The 23026-nt window shown below is 43.1% G+C and overlaps 2 protein-coding genes across 2 annotated transcripts in view; one reads left to right on the top strand and one right to left on the bottom strand.

The window, feature by feature from the left end:
* The first annotated feature begins 222 nt into the window (after positions 1-222).
* On the top strand, positions 223-11109 carry cyb5d2 (cytochrome b5 domain containing 2). Its single transcript, XM_069888053.1, has 6 exons — positions 223-260; positions 361-550; positions 603-1098; positions 5622-5762; positions 9322-9508; positions 10786-11109. Exons 1-6 carry the CDS (start codon positions 223-225, stop codon positions 10976-10978), a joined length of 1245 nt encoding a protein of 414 aa, XP_069744154.1. The 3' UTR covers positions 10979-11109.
* A 7722-nt stretch (positions 11110-18831) lies between these two features.
* The window catches only part of ankfy1 (ankyrin repeat and FYVE domain containing 1), a 105997-nt gene continuing 101802 nt past the window's right edge, over positions 18832-23026 (bottom strand). The window contains exon 25 of the mRNA XM_069884991.1: positions 18832-21986. Coding sequence (XP_069741092.1) covers positions 21854-21986 — 133 coding nt within the window. The 3' untranslated portion in view covers positions 18832-21853. The remainder of the gene's footprint in view (positions 21987-23026) is intronic.

Raw genomic sequence — 23026 nt, 5'->3', positions numbered from 1 at the left:
TTTCTGTGCTTCACAGCACGTTTGCTTGATGGCCGTGACCCTACCATAAATGTGTGTGTATGTATACAGTGGTTCTCAATCGTTTTATTTCCACCCACATCCCACAGAGCACCTGTGGCATAGGGATTACTAAAAGTGGGATGTGAGTGGAAAGAAAATGGTTGAGAACCACTGGTCTATAAATTGTATATAAATGTAGCTATATAAATATATAAATAACATATGCTCTACGTATGTGAAAGAGGTCGAGGGGCCACCAGGTTCAGGAACAAGTGCTACTCCTCCACCATCAGACTCCTCAATAACAAACTCAATCAGAGACTCATTGAAGAACTCTCACTTGTGCATTTTATTGATCAGTGAATTGTCTGTATTTACAGTTTGTTTCCATTTCTACGAGTACTTTTGTTACCGACAATTAGAAACGTTGCCTAGTCCACAGGGCAGAGAACCTCAGGGTTACATGCCTGGGCTCCATAGTGGGCACATCCTGACCCTGTCCCCACACTGTGGCCTCGCCACCCAGGTCCCAGCGGTGGGCACTGGCCAGGTGAGTGGGAGGCCAGGTGGGAAACGCCAGGCTTTATACTGGGTTGGGTGAGGGTGGAGCCAGCCCACCGACAGTGGATGCCTGTGCGCACTGCGCGGTGAACCCTCGCTGGGAGCCCGGGAGACGAGACGCTGCCGGCCGCTCCTCGCGCCGGGGCTCTGGGAGACGGACGCGTCGCCCCAGGACCAACCCCGGTTCCGGTCAGGGGGGGCCGCTCTGCCCATCGGGTCCCGGACCGGAAGCGATGCTGCAGCACCCGGCTTGGTTCGCGCTCGGCGCCGCCGCCCTGCTGCTGCCCTCCGGCGTGTGGCGGCTGCTGAGCCGCGACCGGGACCCGCAGCCCCGAGTCTTCAGCAGGGACGAGCTGAGCCGCTACCGCGGCGGGGACGGCAGCCCCGGCCTCTACCTTGCCGTCCTGGGCTTGGTCTTCGACGTGGCGGCAGGTGGCCGACACTACGGGCCGGGGGGCGCCTATCACCGCCTAGCAGGTAGCGGTGGTTCGGGGCTGGATTCTAACGCTCACACACATCCCCTCCCCCTTTTCACAGGTAGCGGAGCTCGGGGGTTTGGGGAACGCGGGGCGGGGCTGGAGTGCTCACACAGACTCCCCTCCCCCTCCCTACACACACCTTCACCCCTACACCCACCTTCCACCTCCCCTCACCCTCTCCCCTTCTCCCCCATCATTCACCCCCTCCTCTTCCTCCTCCGCGCCCCCGCCTCTCTGAATGGGGATGAGGAGACCCGTCACTCCACCCCCCCCCCCCCCCCCCGCCTACCCGGTTATCAAGGTGATGAGTTGAATGGATTATATGGATAATGGTTAGTTCTGGAAATAACAAATCTCCTGCTGGTGGGATGGAGATTCCCTGGAAATTTTCCCGTAAACCTGTGGTGTGAAAAGGTCGGCCCGGGCATTTTATAGGAAGCCAAGTCAGCCATTCATCCGACATTGAGCGGCCATCGCGACGTGCCGAAGCATGGGAGGGGATCAGGGATTTCGGGGGGGGGGGGGGGGGTGTGGGTGACAGGCGGCCGGGGAGGAGAGAGAGAGAGAGAGACGGAGTGAGGGACGGGCGAGTGACCAACGAGCGGGGTGTGAACTTGCATAACATCATCGGTTGGGGACAAATTCCCAGGAATTTGGAACGTGGTGTGAAAGGCCCAGGAGGTCCTGAATTCCCAGGAATTTCTCCAGGACAAAGGAGGATCTCCGCTCCACTGCGGTGTGAAAGCGGCTCGTGTTTCGGGACAGGTTGTTTCAGTGTCCGGTGTTTCTGTTAGAAATTACTGCTGTGACTTCCAGAGTTTTAGTTATACTGCAATTTAACCAATTTTGCCGATCTGGGTTGCATTTCCTACATATTGTCCAGCCAGGGGCTGTGACTTCCTACCTGCTATGGGACAAAGGTTTAAAAATAGAAGCACCATTTATAATTACTCTGAGTAATTGGTTTCAAAAGGAAAGGCAGTGATGAAAACCAAGAATTTTCGTGACTCAGACTTCAATCCAGACCTTGGGTGCTGTTTGTATGGAGTTTGCACATCTTGGAACCAGCAAGTAACAGGCCTTTTTGTCCCTTCTGGTCTGTGCCGAACCATTTTTTTTTGCCTAATCTGATTGACCTGTACCATAGCCCTCCATACTTTTCCCATCCATGTATCTGTCCAAAATCCTCTTAATTGTTAAAATTTAGTCCACATTCACCACCTTTGCTGACAGCTCATTCCAAATTCCCCCTCATGTTCCCTCTAACCTTTTCTCTTTTCACTCTTAACCCATATTCTCTGGTTTGTATCTCACCTACCCTCAGTGGAAAGAACCTACCTACATTTATCCCCCTCATAATTTTGAATACCTCTATCAAATCTCCCTCATTCTTCTACTCTTCAGGGAATAAAGTCCTAACCTGTTTAACCTTTCCTGTAACTCCATTTCTGAAGTCCAGGCGACATCCTAGTAAATCATCTCTGAACTCTTTCTATCTTATTGATATCTTTCCTGTAGTTAGGTAACCAAAACTGCACACAATTTTCCAAATTTGGCCTCACCAATGTCTTTTACAACTTTACTGTAACATCCCAACTCCTATACTCAATACTTTGATTTATGAAGGGCAATATGCCAAAAGTTCTATTTACAACCCTTTCCACCTGTGATGCCTCTTTTAGGGAATTATGTATTTGTGTTCCCAGATCCCTCTGACCTACCGCACTCCTCAGAGTCCTACCATTTACCATGTATGTCCTTTCTTGGTTTGTCCTTCCAAAATGCAACACCTCACACTTGTCTGCATTAAATTCCATCTACCATTTTTCAACCCTGTCCAGATCCCTCTGCAAGCTTTGAAAACCTTCTTCGCTGTCCACAATGCTGCCAATCTTAGTGTCAACTGAAAACTTACTAATCCAATTTACCACATTATCGTCCAGATCATTGATATAGACAACAAACAACAATGGTCCCAGCACTGTTTCCTGAGGTGCATCACTAGTGAAAGGCCTCCAGTCCGAGAAGCAAATCATCCACCACTACTCTCTGGCTTTTCCTGTCCAGCCATTGTCAAATTCAGTTCACTACTTCACCATGAATACCTTCCATGTGGGACCTTGTCAAAGTCCACAGCCTTTCCTTCATCACGTTTCCTGGTAACCACCTCGAAAAACTCTATAGATTAGTTAAACATGACCTGCTACGCACAAAGCCATGCTGATTATCCCTGGTTATCCAAATAATTGTATATCTGATCTCTCAGAACACACTACTGGTGTCAGGCTCACCTGCCTATAACTTTCAGGGTTATTTTTGGAGCCTTTTTTAAACAACGGAATAACGTGAGCTACCCTCCAATCTTCCAGCACCTCACCCGTAGCGAAGGACATTTTAAATATTTCTGCCAGAGCCCTTACTTTTCTACACTAGCCTCCCTTTTTGGCTGAGCTCCTGGGCCACCCTGTCGCCTCCAACCTCCACATGACGTGTTGATCGAAAGCCTCCTGTATGGCGCTGTGTAACCACCGCTCATCACCCCCCACCCCCACTCATGCTCAGTCTGGCACTAGCCCTGGGGTGTGGGGAAGGTGATGGATGGCAGGGGCTAAGAGTGAGGCATTTGTTTAAAGGAACCAAAACCAAAATGATTCTGAACAGTGGCAGGTGGCCGATCCTGAATATACGGCTGAGCACCTGCACTTCTATATATTGATTTAGGAAACTTTCCTGAACACATTTGATAAACTCCAAGCCCTTTTACAGTATGGGAGTCCAGTAAATATGTGGAAAGTTAAAATCACTTATTATCTCAACCTTATGTTTCCTGCAGCTGTCTACAGATTTGCTCCTCCAATTCTCGTTAACTATTGCTCGGTCTATAATACAACCCCGAGTGTGGTCATACCTTTCCTGTTCCTCAGCTCCACCCATATAGGCTCAGTAGCCAAGCCCTCTGCTCTGTCCTGGCTGAGCACAGCTGTAATATTTTCACTGACGAGCAATGCCACTCGTCCTTTCAGCCGCCTGTTTTATCGCGTCTAAAGCAACAGGAGCCCGGAACATTGAGCTGCCAATCCTGTTCAGTCCAACAGCTTTCTGTGAGTTGACCTTGCTTGGCTCTCTTTTCACTTCGGTCATAGGTCATTTGGAGGGGAGGTGGTCTTCTTCACCACCACGTCATTTTTAATCTCAAAACGCATGTGGAAGTTGTTCAATGTGTCTAGAAGGGAGGGATCGCCAGCACAGGCAGATGGTGTAGTCTTGTGGTTGGTGATATCTTGGAGGCCCTTCCACATGTGTCACATCTCCTTACTGTCTAGGAAGTGTCTGTGAATTCACTGGGCATGGTGCACGCTTTGCTTCCCTGATGACCTTAGATAATGCCCTGCACTGCCTGCCTGTTCCCTTTCCTTTTCCTGTCACCCATCTACCCTCCTGCCTCCTTGGTGTGATAGTGTTGCTGTGATTTCTGTTTATCACCTCCTCTGCCTCCCAAATGATCTGGAGTTCATCCAACTCCAGCTCCTGTCCCTAAACTCGGCTTGTCAGGAGCTGCAGCTGGATCCACTTCTCACAGATGAAGTTGTACTTATATATAAGCACTTATATAACAATTACAGCACGGAAACAGGCCATTAGGCCCTTCTAGTCTGCATCGAACCAAACACCCCTTTCAGTATTCTAGGAATACTGCTGGCTTTCCTGACGACCCACATTCTGCAAGAGTACCATGTCCCTGCCCTGGCTGCCATTTCCACTGTTTATGACTAGAGTGTGTGGAACACGGTCCTGGGGGCATGTCCTCACTGGGCTGGGCAGGCTGGCCCACCTGCTGAACCTGTAATCCCTCCCCATAAGTTCCCCTAATAAAGACCGAGAGCCCTAGTCTCCTTCCTCATATCTGCCTTGGACGTGAGCCAGCAGCATGGAGAGGCTGATCAAAAAAGCCTTTGACTTTTGCTTCATATCCGCGAGTGGTCATTGATCGCGCCACAAAGAGGAACAAAATATATATGTAAAACCTGCCCTGACCTTGAAAAGGTTGGCCCTTTCTGACTTAAACTATTCTTGGCCCCTTACCTATTCTCACCGAAGCCTGTTGAGCCAAAATCGATGATGACCACTCCCTCGATGACCGCTCTGCCGTCCCTCACCGTTATAGGAATACTCGGCTTCTTCCTCCAATCAGCTTCTTGCTGCTGCCTCCCCCCTCACCCCAGTTTTTAAATTCCAACTGTTCCTGCTCCTCAGGTCACCTGACCTCTCTTGCTCCAATCTGCTTCTTCCTCCACTCCCTATAACTGCATGGGTTTCCCATAGATTCCGTGCTTTCCTCCCCACTTCCTGAAAGCCACATCAGTCGATTCACTGCGAGTTATCCCCTTAGTGTCGGTAAGAGACAATGTTATCGAGGGAAAATTAAGTCGCAGGCCTCTAAAGAAATTATGATAAATGATAAGATAAAGAAAAGATAAGAGTGCCAGAACAGCCTCAGTGGGCCATGGCCTTTTTGTTGCCTTGAGTGAATGGACAAGACGGACATTTCTTGACTAAAATTTGTTTGGTTGGTATTGACAGGTCGAGATGCCAGTCAGGCATTTGTGAGTGGCGATTTCACCGAGAGTGGACTGGTAGATGACGTATCTGGACTCTCCCCTGCTGAAATGCTCTCTCTTCACAACTGGCTTACATTCTACAAGAGAGAGTACATCTATCGAGGTAGGTGCATTGAGTGGAATGTTGTGCAGAAGTCTTCGGATGGTGACTGTAAAATGCCCCGCCTCAATCTGAGAATGCCAGGTAATGTCACTTCATCTCGTCCCGGCAGGGAATCAGTTCTTGCCTTCCACTCAGCTCACTGAGCACAGGTCAGGGATCAAAGACAAGGCCACCTTAATGGGTGTGGCTCGTTAGTGCTCTCATAAGCAAACACTGGCCTGTAACCATGCAGCAAGTTCGTGAAATTCAATAAATCCCCAAACAGTACCAATCCTCCTCCTCTCCTCTCCCCTTCCTGCATCCCCTCTGGGATACTGTGAGTCATTGAGACCCAGTGCCCTTTCCTCATGGACAACGTCAGAAATTGCCACTCCTACCTCTTTCCTCCTTCCATCACTGCCCAAGGTGAAGCAGTTGTCCTCTAAACTTGCTTTACAATTATTGTTGCTCCTGCTGTGACTACTTTGTGGTGGAGAAATCAAACATCCTGGGTGATCACTGAGCAAAAGACCTGTGTTCCTGACATGTCGGAGCAGAATTATGACATTCGGCCCATCATGCCTGCTCTGCCATTTGTGTCATGCATTTTCCCTCCCAACCCCATTCTCCTGCCAACCTTTGACACCCCTCATCTGCTTTAAATCTACCCAATGACACGGCCTCCACAACCGTCTGCAGCAATAAATTTCTTCGGTATTCACTAAGGAGAAGGATATTGGGAGATGTGGGATAAAAAAAGCAAATTGGGTAAATATGGGGAATATAGAGATTACAAAAGGTGTAGTTTTAAGGCTTTTGAAGAATATAAAGGTGGATAAGTCTCCGGGACCAGACGGGATCTTCCCCAGGACATTGAGAGAAGTGAAGGAGGAAATAGCAGAGGCTCTGGCGGTAATTTTCCAAATGTCATTAGATATGGGGATAGTGCCGGAGGATTGGCGCATTGCGCATGTGGTTCCGTTATTTAAAAAGGGTTCAAGGAGGAAGCCTGGCAACTATCGGCCTGTAAGTTTGACGTCTGTGGTAGGTAAATTAATGGAGAAAATTCTTAGAGATAGTACTTATAAACATCTGGATAGACAGGGTCTGATCAGGAGCACTCAACATGGATTTGTGGGAGGAAGGTCATGTTTGACCAATCTGATTGAATTTTTTGAAGAGGTGACTAGGAATGTGGATGAGGGTAGCGCAGTGGATGTTGTCTATATGGACTTCAGTAAGGCCTTCGATAAGGTACCACATGGAAGGTTAGTTAGGAAGGTGCAGTCTTTAGGTATAAATTTTAAGATAGTCAAATGGATTGAACATTGGCTGAAAGGGAGAGGCCAGAGAGTGGTAGTGGATAATTGTCTGTCAGGTTGGAGGCCGGTGACCAGTGGTGTGCCTCAAGGATCTGTATTGGGCCCATTGTTGTTCGTTATATACATTAATGATCTAGATGATGGGGTGGTGAATTGGATTAGTAAATATGCAGACGATACTAAGATAGGTGGAATAGTGGATAATGAAGAAGGTTTTCAAGGATTGCAGAGGGATTTGGGCTGCTTAGAAAAGTGGGCTGAAAAATGGCAGATGGAATTTAATGCTGATAAGTGTGAGGTGCTTCATTTTGGTAAGAAGAATCAGAATAGGACATACGTGGTAAATGGGAGAGCATTGAGGAATACAGAAGAGCAGAAAGATTTAGGAGTAACGGTACATCGTTCCCTGAAGGTAGAAACTCACGTGAATAGGGTGGTGAAGAAGGCTTTTAGTATGCTGGCCTTTATCAATCATTGCATGGAATATAGGAGTTGGGAGGTGATGTTGAGATTGTATAAGACGTTGGTGCGGCCTAATTTGGAGTTCTGTGTGCAGTTCTGGTCGCCTAATTATAGGAAGGATATAAACAGAGTGGAGAGAGTGCAGAGAAGGTTTACCAGAATGTTGCCTGGGTTTAAGCATCTGGAGTATGGGGAGAGATTGGACAGATTGGGTCTTTATTCTTTGGAGCGTAGAAGGTTGAGAGGGGATTTGATAGAAATATTTAAGATTATGAAAGGGATAGACAGAATGGATGTGGATAGACTATTTCCGTTAAGAGGAGGAAAGATTAAAACAAGAGGACATGAGTTAAGAATTAAGGGGCAGAGGTTTAGAGGTAACATGAGGGGGAACTTCTTTACTCAGAGAGTGGTAGCTGTGTGGAATCATCTTCCGGGAGAAATAGTGGCGGCGGAGTCAATTGTATTATTTAAGAAAAGGTTGGACAGGTATATGGATGAGAAGAAGATGGAGGGTTATGGGCATTGTGCAGGGAGGTGGGACTAGAAAGGGGTGTTTGGTTCGGTGCGGACTAGAAGGGCCTAATGGCCTGTTTCCGTGCTGTAATTGTTATGTTATTCACCCCCCCTCTGGCTAAAGAAATTCCTCCTCATCTCTGGTCTATGAAACAACTTTTTATTCTGAAGCTGTGTCCTCTGGTCCCAGGCTCTCCCACGACTGAAAGCGTCTCCATGTCTACTTTATCCAGCTCTTTTAATATTTAGTAGGTTTCAATGAATTCTCCTCTTGCTAATCCCCAGTAAGTTGTTGTACAGGAGTGACCCAGGGCTGCACGTTACATCCCGTCACACATTCTGTCCTCTGGCTGCCACATGTACACTATGCAAAGCTGACTTCCTGCTCTGACCAGGCACCATCGCAGCCTTCCTGCCAGAGCTGTACGATGTTGCTAGCCTGGAACAGCCCCCTTAGCTCATGTGCACAAGACATGGATAATCAATGGCACTCTGTGCCCTTAAATCTCGCAGCAAGCACGCCTAATTCAGAGCCCCGCTGCAGATGTGCTCCAAGAACCATCATTGTTAAGGCTGAAGCATCCAGTGTAAATCAGAGTGATTTAAATGTCTAATTTGAGTTTAACAGCACTAAGGCATTTCTTTTTGGAGTGACAAAGAATGAGAGATGACTCGAGGTACACAAGATCACGAAGGGATAGCTAGAGTTTGGATGTTTTTGGAATCAGTGGGAGAAAAACAGATAGGGTCGAGCATTTTCAATTATCTAATTGAAAATTAAATGAACCATGTTGTCATTGGTGCTTTTTTAAGTAGTGATTTTCCAGGATCCTGGCATCATGAGTATGGCCCACATTTATTGCCCATCCCTAACTGACTGGTTTTCCAGATAGTTTAAGTGTAATCCAAATAGGGTGGTGGAGTCAAGCAGGTTCCTCTCCCGGTGGCCCCCGCATGAACCATTTGAGCTGTGAACAAAGCAGCACTTTATGTTCTTATTACAAAGACTCACGTCTCCACGTAATCAAATGAATTTAAATTCCAGACCTGCTATGATAGCGTTAAACTCTGGATTACTCACCTGGTTACCTCACATCCACACGATCAAAATGTTTCCCACTGGCCTGAGACAATTCTGCTCACTTTATTTTTATGTTAAACTGGGGGAAGTGAAGAGTCATTTTTGTTTTGCCAAGTTAAGATTTTCATCATCATGCAGTGATTTCTTCTTTCTCCCACCACCCCCCCCACCCACCACCCCCCCCACCCACCACTTCAAGGCAAACTAGCTGGAACCTTTTACAACCAGGAGGGTGAACCGACACAAGCTCTCATTGATGCAGAGCTGGTAATTGAGCAAGGGAGGAAGCTGAAGGCAGAGTCCGAAGTAGAGAACCAAGTATTTCCTCCCTGCAATTCCGAATGGACCTCCAACAAAGGCGGAAGAGTTTGGTGCTCAACGCACAGGTCAGACTTTGTCCCTTTTGTTAACGTATTATCTATCAGAAGTTTGAGACCTGGGACCCCATTCAGGCACTGAATCCGATGACCAAATGTTTTGGTGCCAGTCAGATCCTGTTGCATAGTCCAAGATTAGAGATCAGGACATAACCTGCCCAATTTCCCTCCATGACTATGACACAGGAGGCCATTCAGCCTATCTGATCCATTCAACCTCCTGGCACATCAGTCCCATTCCCCATTTTTTCCTAAGGAACCTGTTCTCTCACAGGGCCCTCAGCTCTCCTTTTGGTACCTATCCTCATCACTGCATTGGACATGGGAAGAAATCAGTGTCACTGTGAAGGTGGGGTGGGCACAGGGAAAACATGCAAACTCCATCCAGGCTGCAGAGGTGAGTTTCCACCTGGAGCGCAACATGATGCAGCAGCAACTGCTGCTCTCAATGTAAATGTTCTATTGGGCAACTTGATAACAATCACAAGGCTGTAGCCTCTTACAAACAGGTCCCAACAGATGGTATGCTCCTTCATCATTCGTTAGATGGGAAGTTGGCTAGGAGCCAGGTAGAGAGATGGATCTGGTAATCTCTTACACAGTTGCAACCAATCCTTTTCAAGGAACCTTGCATTAAAATGTTCTCTAAAGTGTCCTGAGTGGGGCTGGAAACGTGCAGAGAAATTTGTGAGGTCTAACGTGAGTAGAAACTGTGCAGCAAATAGTGGAGAGCTGGGGAGTGGTGTAGAACAGAGGGATATAGAGTGGTGTAGAGCAGAGGGATATAGAGTGGGAGAGGGATATAGAGTGTAGAGCAGAGGGATATAGAGTGGGAGAGGGATATAGAGTGTAGAGCAGAGGGATATAGAGTGGGAGAGGGATATAGAATGGTGTAGAGCAGAGGGATATAGAGTGGGAGAGGGATATAGAGTGGTGTAGAGCAGAGGGATATAGAGTGGGAGAGGGATATAGAGTGGTGTAGAGTAGAGGGTTACAGAGGGACAGGTCTATAGTACCTTGAAAGTGGTGTCACGGGGGCAAAAAGACCATCATCAGAGAACTGAGTGTAGCAGTTGGGAGGGTCACTTGCAGATGCATCAGACGTTGGTGAGGCCCCATTTCGAGGATTGTATTCCGTTTTGGTCACCGTGCTGCAGGAAAGATGTTGTCCAGCTGGAGAAGTTTTAGAGAAGATAGGTGGGACATTTTGGCCAGTTTGGGCAAGTTACGAAGAAGTTGCATGTAACCTTAAGCAAAGTGAATAAATACAACATTTCTCACTCCAGTGGAGGAATAAAAAGAAATTGGATTGGAGTCCCACGAAAATTATACAAGACTGGATCGAAGAACTACCGCTGCGTTTGTGTGCGTACTAATCCACCAGATTCAGCTCACAGAGGAGATTTGGACAACCCTTTGCTGCAGGAATATCCAGGATGCCAGAGACTGGCAGATTCTTGTGCTGTTATGGACGGGTAGGAGCCCACCACAGGTCTGCAGTAAAGCAGCAGGGCATCACCACAGAAACATCCAAAAACAAAATGACTAACCGAGGGGAGATTCCTACTGGAGAAGTGACAAAAGGGTTGGGGGGGGGGGGGGGGGGCAGGAGAATGCTATTACTCATTTCCATTGTAGGTGAAAACACAATACTGGAGAAACTGAGCAGGTCAAATGATATATAACCGACGTTTTGGGCTTGACCTGCTCAGTTTCTCCAGTTTTGTGTTTTTAATTATGATCATGGTGTCTGCAGACCTTCGTGTTTTACTTCCAATGTAGGTGAGATGTCTTATGGTTGTTGCCCCTTCCCCTGCATCCTTGAGCTTCCAACCCCTTCTTTGTAACTAATGTCAGGAAGTGTACTGGCACCAGCATCATAAACGCTGCTGGATTCTTTAGTGGTTCACTGTTCATGACACATCAAACCTGTCCTGCTAACCTGGCAGAGTCTTGCCCTGTTATCCCAACTGTGGTTGAATCACTCCTCCAGATTAGAGGGAAAACACTGGAAACATTATTATGCCGCAGGCCCCATGACAGAGGCAGTAACTGATGAGCCAGAGACAACTCTTCCTTGCGGGAACACTTGCAGTGTGAAAACATTCGACTCTTGTCCCACGTGGACTGAGTGTAGAAATTAAAAAAATACTTCATCAGCTTTGAAAAGGGATTCACGATGGTGTTGGAGAGGCTGAAGGTGGAGAGCAGAGTTCCTCAGAAGACAGAAAAAAGGAGAACCCCTTCAAAAAAACGTAAAGGAAAAAGAAAACATTGAAGAAATAATAAAGAAACATCAAGAGGGATGGGAAGAAAGAATAAAGCAATGAATCAAGATGGAAGAGGAAGTGGGAGAGGATCACCTCATGTTGGAAGGGAGGTAGACTTCGGGCCCACGCAGACATCGGCAGCAATGGCAGCGGGAGTGGAGCCCCAGATGGTCCCAAAAGTCAGAAACTTACTCAGTGGGGTGAGTGAGGTCATTATGCAGAAACAGGAGTGCAAGGGGTGTCCAGAGAAGGCCATGAGCATGGAGGCAGGAGCGCTGTCAGGAACATCATTGGAACATTGTCAGGTGACCATGGAGTGTGGAGGGCCGTAAGTGAGAAGGTGGGAGCTGAATTTAATAGATGTCTGGAGAAGGCTGAATCCGAGAGATTATTCCTTTTACTCGAGACAACATAATTCCTACACCAGAATTGATTTCTTTTTGGCATCATCCCAGTTGGAGAGTAGGATAGTGGGGACCGAGTACATGGCTCAATTGCCCTTGACTCTGTCCATCATAATGCCAGATCAGCAACCTGTTGCTCTTGGGAAAACCAGAATTTTGTAGCTTTGTTAGAGCTCAGAATTGTTCTGTGAGATGAACTGTCCCTATACTGATGATAATTTCCTAATATGGGACACACTGAAGGCTTATTTAAGGGGACAAATAATTGAATATTCCAAAAGTATTAAAGAGAGGCACATTATGAAGATCAACAATTGGAACAGGAAATAGCTCAATTGGAAAAAGACTATCAAAGATGAAAAATATAGGAATTTAATGAATAAAAAGCTCAAATATAATACACTGCAAACATACAAGACCAAGAAGTTGATCTTAAGATCTAAACAGCAGTATTTTGAGCTGGGGAGGGGGCCCCACAAAGTCTTGTCCTGGCAGGTAAGGGCGGAAGAGGCCTCAAGAACAATCAATGTGATTCAGACGGGGGAAGGCAAGATTTCACATAAACCAAACGAAATAAATGAAACATAAAGAGCTGTTTAAATCAAAGTCTGGGGGGGGGGGGGGGTTTGGGGTGTTTGCCCTCTGATATGGAGGAGTGATTTCTTGCTTACTTTGGAACTACCACAGTAATTTGGATCAGGAGGATTGAGAGGGGATGAATGCCCCCTTCTCTAGAGAGATTGAAAAGACCTTAGACTCATTGCAGGCTAACAAATCACCAGGGGAGGATGGTTTCCCCATGGAATTTTACAACAGGTTCAAAGATTTCTTAATCCCCCTCCTTATGAAGGTGGTGGATCAGATGGCTGAGATGCATACCTACCCGGAGTCTTCCTTAATAGCAATTATTAGTGATACCCAAAAAGAGACAGACCCATTGAATCCCTCCTTTTATAGGCCCATCTGCATTGAATGCAGACTATAAAATCGTAGCAAAAGCATTGGCCAATAAGATGGCAGTATATTTGCCAAAATTAACAAATCCAGATCAAGTAGTATTTGTAGAAAGGAGACAATCAGCGAACAACCTCACTAGATTGCTTAATACCTGGCACAGTCTAGGACTAAACAACGGTATTATGAATGGGGAGAGAAAGCACACAAGGTATTGGCATGGCAATTAAAGAAAGAACAGATTTTGAGGACTATTAATGCTGTTAGACGGAATTCTCTTATTACTTATAAACCTCGTGAGATTGATTAATTTTGTTCATTTTATAAAAAAGTTATATACATCTGAAGAAAAACAAGAAATTGGATCGATTGATCTTTTTCTATCACAGTTGAATTTACCGATATTAAAGGATGCAGATATACAGGAATTAGAGGAACCATTTTCTGATTCGGAAATTAAAATGGCTATGATGGAAATGTTGAACAGTAAATTGCCTGGTGATGATGGATTTTCGGTTAAATTTTATAAAATTTTTTATGATGATTTCTCTAGTGTTTGGGGATGTATTACATCAAGTTGAAGAACATTATGAATTACCTGAGTCTTGTTCTCGTGCTTTAATTACAGTAATTCCAAAGAAAGATAGAGATCCTTTGAAAGTACCTTCATATAGACCAATTTTGTTGTTAAATGTAGATTATAAAATAGCTAAAATATTGGCGAATAGATTGGCTAAATTTTTACCTAAGTTGATTCATATGGATCAAACAGGTTTTATAAAGAAGTTTATAAACAGGTTTTATAAACAGGTTTAGATAACATTCTGCACGTGATTAGTTTGATTAATAGATTTCGACAATCTTCAGATCACCTGATGGTGATATCTTTAGATGCAGAAAAAGCATTTGATAGAGTTGAGTGGAATTTTTTGTTTAAAGTCCTGGAGAAATTTAAGTTTGGTCCCTTTTTTATTGGTTGGATTAAGGCTCTATATAGTAAACTGGTAGCTAGAGTATTGACGAATGCCTTGATTTCGGAACCTTTTAAATTGACTCGATCAACTCATCAAGGTTGTCCTTTATCACCAGCTTTGTTTGCGTTAATGATTGAAACTTTAGCACAGCTGATAAGACAAAATACACAGATACAAGGTATGAAAGTTTTAGATGAGGAGTATAAAATTAATTTATTTGCTGATGATGTATTGGTGTATTTAACAAACCCAGCTCAGTCACTTTTGCACTTGAAGGAGTGTTTAATACAATATGGATGTCTTTCTGGATATAAAGTTAATTGGGGAAAAAAGTGAAATATTACCAGTAAGTGAAGGAGATTATTCAGTTTATAAGAATATTATTAATTTGAAATGGACTGATCGAATTAAATATCTGGATATAATTTTGAATGTTAATTATCAATCTTTATATAAATTAAATTATGTTCCGTTAATAAAAAAAATTAAAACTGATTTGATTAAATGGAAAGATTTACCTATTAATTTATTGGGTAGGATAAATACAATTAAGATGAATATTTTTCCATGTATACAATATTTGTTTCAATCTATTCCGTATTTACTTGATAATATTTATTTTTCGAGATTTGAATAAAATGGTTAGGGAGTTTTTATGGAGAGGTAAATTTTCGAGAGTAGCTTTGAATAAATTAACTTGGAAATATGAGTTAGGGGGATTACGTTTACCACATTTTCAAAATTATTATGAAGCAGTCCAACTTAAATTTATTAGTTTATTGATGGATTTGGAACGGCCTCCTAGTTGGGCCAAAATTGAAATGGCAAATATTTCTGAATTTGAAATACATCAATTTTTGTGTAGATGAAATATAAATTTGTTACAGCAATGTAATGTGCCTATACTAAAACATTTAATGAAGCTATGGATTAAGAAAAAAAAATGATAGGCTCTAGGGGTGAATTATCAGCTTTGACACCGTTGTATAATAATCAACTTATTTCTTTTTCAATACATAATCGAAGTTTATTGCATTGGAGATTTAAAGGTGTGAAAAATTTGGGAGATTGTTTTAAAGAGGGTAAATTTTTATCTTTTAATCAGATGAGGGACAGTTTTGGTATTGATAAGAATTCTTTGTTTCTCTATTACCAAATTCGATCTTTGGCAAAACGTACGTTTGGTAGAGATATGATTTTACCTGAAATGACTAAATTTGAGAATTTTCTTATTAAGGTACCAGAGAAGGATTATATTTCATCTATGTATCAAATATTACAGGATGATATGGATAAAAAGTGTTGGGATAGATCTAAAAGTAAATGGGAAGCGGATACTGGTTTTATTTATTCCGAGGATGATTGGTTAGATATCTGTTATGATAGTGTAACTAGGTTGATAAATGCACGTTATGCAATGATTAACTATAATTTTTTACATCAATTATACTTAACACCTGAAAAACTTAAAAAGTATGGTTTTCATGAATCAGATTTGTGTTTTAGATGTGGTAATTCTGTTGGAACTTTTTTTCATGCTGCTTGGTTATGTATACATATACAATCTTTTTGGAAGTAAATTCAATTGTTTTTAGAATACCTGTATAAGATTAAAATACTTTTAGAACTGACAGTGTTTTTATTGGGTAGTTTGCAACCTTTGAAAGGTTTGGGATTAGATAAGTTTCAACTTGCTTTTGTATATTTAGCTTTATCTGTAGCGAAAAAATGTATTGCTAGTATGTGGAAAGATACAAATATGATTGATATTAATAGATGGCATAATGATGAAATATTGTTTAATAATGGAAAAAATTACATACATTTTGTGTGATAATTAGTTTTTTTATTAATAAGTGGTTTATATATTCAGAATATTTACCTTTCAATTTAAATTGATTAGATCTTGATATGTATGCTTAATTTTTTAAAATATATATTTTTTCTTTATGGCTCTCCTTAGGAGAGTTGGCTGAAGGGGGGGGGGGTTTCTTTTTTTTCCTCTCTATATATATAAAAAATAACGTTCATGTGTAGGGTTAATTGTTGTATATGTTATGTACTATTTGGTTTTTTTGAACGAATAAATAAAGTTTAAAAAAAATACCTGGCACAGTCAAGGGTGGATACATTAGTGGCCATCACTGGATGTGGAGAAGGTCTTTTGACAGACTGGAGTGGGGCTTTCTGTTCAAAGTGCTGGAAAAATTTGGACTGGGATAAACATTTATTAATTGGGTCAGGAAACTATTATAAACCCCAAGCGAAAGTTATTACAAACAGGCAGATATCTCCAGTGAGTAGGCAGGGCCGTCCATTGTCCCCAGTGTTGTTCGCACTGGCGATTGAGCTGCTGGCGGAAGCCATTCAGTGGGATCCAGATGTAAAGGCATACAAGGCGGGCCAGGTGGAACACAAAATCTACTCGCTGATGATGTATTAGTGTATTTGACAGACCGGGGGGGGGGGGGGGGGGGATCTAGTTAGTCAGGCTGAGGACCACGCTGGAAGATTATAGAAAGGTTTCTGCGTATAGGGTAAATCTGAACATGCCTCTGACGAAGGGGGATTATAGACAATACCAACAGGGAAGTCAATTCCAATGGCCACAGGCATTAAATATCTGGGGATTAAAGTGGAAAAGGATTTACACAATTTGTACAAATTTAATTATTTCCCTTTGCTCTGGAAGATTGAGGAGGAAGGACCTGGTTAGATGGATAACCCTGCCCAAATCGTTGGTAGGCAGAGTTAACTGTTAAAATGAAGGTAATGCCAAGACTACAATATGTATTTCAGTTGTTATTCATTCTGTTGCCTCAGGGCTTAAGAGGCTCAGTGGATGTATTAGAAAATTCCTGTGGAACGGTAAAGTAGCTAGAATCTCCATAGAAATGTTGACTTGGGATTACAAACTGGGGGGATTTAAAAAAAATTACTGGGTGACCCAGGTGAGATTTATCGTTTCAGTCTCTCCCCAATACCCCCCACTCTTCCTGGGCACAAATTGGATTACATGTAGTGGGTGAAAAGATAGCAGGAGAGTTTAGATATAAATAGGGCACTAAATTAATTTCAAAGAAAACAGATAACCCTACACGAAAGCATGTACTTCAGACATGGCAAAAAATGAATCAATGTATTGGAATGAAGATGGGGATATCTCCCACAACGCTCTTGACCCAGAACAACCAAAAAAATGAAACCCCACCTCATAATTTTTCTTTCATCCAGGTGCCTGAGAGACACTTAAATGCCCCTGTTTAAGCCTCCACCAACACCCCTGGCAAGGTATTCCAGCACCTGCAACTCTCGGTGTAAAAAGAAACTTACTCCTGATGTCTCCCCTAAACTTCCCTCCCTTCACTTTGAACTTGTGTCCTCTGGTGATTGCTACTCCCACCCTGGGAAACAGGCGCTGGCTGTCCTCCCTATTGATGCCTCTCATAATCTTGTAGACCTCTATCAAGCCTCCTCTCATCCTTCTGCACTCCAAAGAGAAAAGTACCAGCTCTGCTAACCTTGCCTTAGAAGACATATTTTCCAATCCAGGCAACATCTCCTGGTAAATCTCCTCTACACCCTCTTCTTAGTTTCCACATCCTTCCTATAATGAGCTGACCCAAACAGAACACCATATTTTGAGTGTGGTCTCACCAGAGATTTATAGAGCTGCAATGTGACATCACGACTCTTGAACTCAATCCCATAATGAAGCTCAGCATCCCATAGGCCTTGTTAACTGTCTTATCAACCTGCATGGCAACCTTGAGAGATGCATGAATGTGGACGCCAAGTTCCTTTGTTCCTCCACACTGTTAAGTATTTGACCATTAACCCTATACTCAGCCTTCTGGTTTGACCTTCCAAAATGCATCACCTCACACTTATCTGGATTGATCTCCATCTGCCACTTTTCTGCCCAACTCTGCATCCTGCCTATATCCTTTTGTAGCCTACAACAACCCTCAACACTATCCACAACTCTTCCAAACTTCGTATCATCCGCAAACTTACAGACCCATCCTTCCGCTTCTTCATCCAGGTAACTTATAACAATCACAAAGATCGGGGGTCCCAGAACAGATCCCTGCAGACTCGACTAGCACTGACCTCCAGGCAGAATACTTTCCATCTACTACTACTCTTTGCTTGCTACAGGCAAGCCAATTCTGAATCCACACGGATCCCATGCCTCATGACTTTCTGAACGAGACCCTCAAGGGGGACCTTGTCAAATTAACACATTCTTATCTGATCAGGCACCTGTGAAGCCAGACAAGGCTTTGAGCACTTTGGGCATTACCACTGGACTACAGTCAAATTTGGAAGTTGCTGCTACTCTGCCAATGAATTCAGCACCAAATAGCATTTCAGTAAAGACTTTTCCATTCACACCCCCTCGCGCTCCACACACACACTTAAAGACTGGTATCTCCTTTAGTCCCCATTTTTCCCTGCCACTGAAAGCTGCTCTGGAACAAGATCTACCGAGTGAACTGGTACAGTGAGATCCAGTGGAAGAACAACTTTTTCTCAAGTGCACAGATGCCTATTCTCTAGAAATCAGGAGAGACTAAACTGATTGCCAATTGCAGAGGGTGGGAGGGAAACAAAACGAATATTCACCAATCACAGTGCAGAGGAATGCCATGCCTGATTGGCACCCAGCCAATGCAGAGTGGAAAGCCAAGGTTTGGCATCTGATGTACAAATGAAAAGCAAGTAACTGCAATCTGCAAAATCTATATTTTTCAGAATGTAACAATATACAAACGATTAAGTTTACCACTGTACTGTGGTGTCTTTACATTCTTAAAAAAGACGAAGATAGTTGTGGCTTTCAATGCATTGACATGTTTTGCTGCTTTGACATTTCACAGGGATGTCCACAGTAACACTGATCTATGGCTCAAGCCACATCTATACATAATGCTGATCAACGACCACCTTTGATTAATATGACCAAGTTACAGACTTTCAATCACCCCCCTCCCCCCCACCCAATTGACAGAGTTACAGAGTCAGGCTTCTGTTACCGAAGATGACTATTTTGATTACCCTATCCCCAAGCACTGGGCCAGCAACATCCTGGATAATCAAATGTTGCTCCCATTACCAATACACTGTAAACACAAATAAACTTACACTATTAGAGGACAATTGTGCAACTGGTTTCAATGCAAGTGCAAAACTTCGAATACTGAAACAAAGAGACAAAAGTCTAAATTAATTTAACCTGTTGAGCACTTGCGATCTCTACCCCAATTCGTTTGTTCTTTTAAGTACATGTAATATTTTGTCATATATTCATAAAGCATGAAATAAAGCTGGTGGAGGAAATCCGCAGGGCAGACAGCTTCTGTACAAGCAAAGGGATGGTTCGTGGTGAGACCCTGCCTGACCCACGGTTCCTCCAGTAGTGGGTTTTAACTCTAGCTTCCGCAGTTGATGTCACACATGGTTGCACATCTGGTTGGATGTTGAAGCTTGTCTACCTGCACCCTCCCAATGTGCTGAGGTTCCTCTTTACTCGGGAGACTAACAGACAAAGGCAGTGGCAGCAGCGGGGAATAGATGGAATATGTTGTTGGTGCTTTTGCTGGGATCTGATCTCCCCAAGCAATTGCCGACCCTATGATTACTTCATCTGCAGGAAGACACCCTGTGGCCACAAGTAACTAGAAAATTAGTTGAATCCAACTGTTTATGGTAAACAATACAATGGCTGACTATTGCTTGCCCTGAATAGATGGCCTTCCCAGCAAGTACTGATGCAAAAATCATGAGAGCACTTGGGTGGATGGATCCAAAGGGATTGCCTCTTAAAATATTCTTTGGATGTAGCCATCATTTTGGGGTCTCCTCCCCCTCCCCCCCAAAAAAAAATCCTATGGTTTTCACTACACCATTCACTGAGATGTTAGTGTCAGGAATGCCAAAGCACTCACTACTTGGGGTGGGGGTTGGAGAAATCTAACACTCCTCCTCGGAAAAGACTAAAATGGATCTGTTTTGTCATGGGCAGCAAGAATCGAACTACGTTAAGATGTAGTGTGAATATAATGATGCTAGCACTGGTGACTTGGTTTGTCCCCTCAAGGGGGACCTTGTCAAATTAACACATTCTTATCTGATCAGGCACCTGTGAAGCCAGACAAGGCTTTGAGCACTTTGGGCATTACCACTGGACTACAGTCAAATTTGGAAGTTGCTGCTACTCTGCCAATGAATTCAACACCAAATAGCATTTCAGTAAAGACTGAAGGTGAAAAAACACTCATGCCAAGTTAATAGTGCCTTGAATCTACCCCCCAGCAAGCTTTACTTCAAAGGGAATTCAACACTGCCACTTTAATTCAAAGCAATTGTTGGGAGCCAAAAGCTCCAATAGTTTAATTATGCAAGCAGCCTCATATCACACAAGCTGCATTACAAATGCACCAACATCATATTACATATGGAATGTTGTTCAACACAAGTTGCTGACATCAACTGTAAAATGAATGCAAACTTATCAAATTTACCCTTCATCCCTTCAATCAGAGCGGAGAAAAAAGATTAAGATGAAGCAGAAAACCCGAAGCATTATATAACAGCACAAACTGCATCAAATAGAGCAGCTTTTGAAATATTTTACACAATTTTTACTGTGCATCATACACCAATCCTTGAATCAGTGCCTTTATGGTCGACAAAAACTTATTAAAATGTAATGCTCTCCATCAGGGATGTTCAAATATCATTCACACATATCAAAAATCCCTTCCTTGTGTCTTTTATCTCTAAAGTTTCTGACACTGCTGTTGGGCACCAGAGCCAGATGGATAAACATCTTTTACAAAGTAGTGTTTCCAGCACATCGATCCACAGGAGTACATTTACCAAGAGGTGTGATGCTGGAACAAGCCACGTGCCAAGTCTGACTGCTCCGTACATTGGGAATCCTGTCAAAACAGTATCCTGAACTAAAACTGGAAAACTCAAGAGGAAAACCATCTATTCAGGTCCAATGAACTGTAGAATTAGCTTCCCAAAATTAGTTGGTCGTGTACCAAGTAGATTTAAAAAAAATGTTAATCTATATTGTTTCAGTTTTTAAAAAAAACACATTATTACCACACAGATGGCTATGGGTTTGATGTAATTTCCCTTCAAATGCAAAACCATTGTATTGGTTAAATAGTTTACCAATTTCTTTCAACAAACATCTAGACCAGCAGGTCATCTATGTATACAGAATGAGTACTGAACTGAATCACAATTAGCATCTTGAGTTTGTCTGGGGAAAGTGGACAGTCAAACCTAAAGGGGTTGGTGAGTTAGTCTATATTGCCCCAAGTTTAATTTCATAATGTAATTCAAGAATATCTTCTGAAAGGAAGCTGGGGAGGAAAGGCCACATGACCTGTGATTTGTGAGCAAGATTTTTAAAAAATACAAAGTAGAACAGAACTGGAAGGTGTTAGTTTGAAATAACACCAGTTCTTGAATATTTCTACAACGCAACCCTGCAAGAATAGGGTCATACCAACCACAGCCAGAAGCACCTGCCTCAACTCTGAACGATTCACATGGCTCTGCATTTGTTCATTCATCGAGTCCATTATTACAATCAAACAGCATAATTTCAATCCATGTAATATCGTCAAGTGTTTAGACTTCTTTAAAAGTGCTGGTCCAATTCGAGCTTCCAGCTGCTGGAGGGGCATTGTGCAGTGCTGGTAAAATAGAAGGACCACTCCAACAGCACTAAGAAACTCCACCCAGTGTCAGGACATCAAAGCAAATGTCGCACACCCTCACAGGCTTGTTCAAATCAAACTTGATGATGGGAATCTCCTTCATCGAACACTTGTGGCACAGCAATCGTCCACAATGGCGGCTGTCAAGACAAAGGGCAATCATGTCACGAGGGAGCACCTCCCAAACACAGAATACTTTGTTGCAAATGTTAATCTTTTCAACTGCACCAATCTCCTTGGCTAGCTGCTTTTCACATGGTAACCATCCACATTTTCTCTGGAGTGAATTTGAAAATAATAGGTGTATCATAAACAAAAATATTTTTAAAACATGGCCCAGACAGCCAGCCAGGGAAGGAATTCTTTGAGGCTCGCACTAATACAATTCCAATTTCTTATCACTCCAAGTGCTTCTAACTAAGGAAGTATTGTTATAATAGAGGTGAATGTTGCCGCCATCTTGCTCATGGTCTTAAAAAGGGTGTGAACAGATTACATCTTCGAATGACATGGACTGAGAATTACATATTGGATTGAGGTCTGGGAGAATGACCGCTCTTCAAATAGATTGTTCCCATTCACTGGACACCTTGCCTTGTTGACCTTTCATCTAAAGGCAGCATTTCTGGAGCTCAGATCATGATCAGGGGGCTGGAATTGACAACCTTCTCACTCACTGGGAAGAGCGCTGTCCATCAAGCCATGTTCCTGAAGTTAGAAGTTTGCAAGTTTTTTTTGGTAATTCTTTATTTATTGCACTATGAACCATACAGATGCATCTCTTTAAATATTCACAGTGACATTTTCTCTTTTTATCCCCCATCCCTCCCTTCCCCCTTCCCACCCCCCTCCAAAAACAGTAAATATTGAACATATAAAATACAATAAAACAATATCTATCTACAAAAGGAATACAAACAAAAAAGACATATCATTTACTTATTCACATTAAATCTGATCATGTTTATCTTCTTATCATTTTAGGTGGTGGTGGTCCGAGGCCTGCTCTTTCTGTAATGAACCATATATGGTTCCCAGGTTTTTTCAAATATTGCAACTTTGTCTTTTAAATTATATGTGATTTTTTTTTCCCAATGGGACACACTAAAACTTGGTTACATTAATGTCTATAATCATATCGTCCAACATGGCCAACTTAGATCTTTATTTTCACTTCTTT

Source organism: Narcine bancroftii, chromosome 6, assembly GCF_036971445.1.
Source record: "Narcine bancroftii isolate sNarBan1 chromosome 6, sNarBan1.hap1, whole genome shotgun sequence".
In the NCBI taxonomy this organism is placed as follows: domain Eukaryota; kingdom Metazoa; phylum Chordata; class Chondrichthyes; order Torpediniformes; family Narcinidae; genus Narcine; species Narcine bancroftii.
This window is presented reverse-complemented; position numbering and strand designations above follow the sequence as displayed.

Bases quoted from the DNA above. Each gene is read 5' to 3' on its own strand.
- cyb5d2 (XM_069888053.1), top strand. From the start codon at position 223: ATGCTCTACGTATGTGAAAGAGGTCGAGGGGCCACCAG. The intron at 1,099-5,621 runs GTAGCGGAGCTC...TGGTATTGACAG, and splicing joins TCCCCTCCCCCTTTTCACAG to GTCGAGATGCCAGTCAGGCA. The intron at 5,763-9,321 runs GTAGGTGCATTG...CACCACTTCAAG, and splicing joins GAGAGAGTACATCTATCGAG to GCAAACTAGCTGGAACCTTT.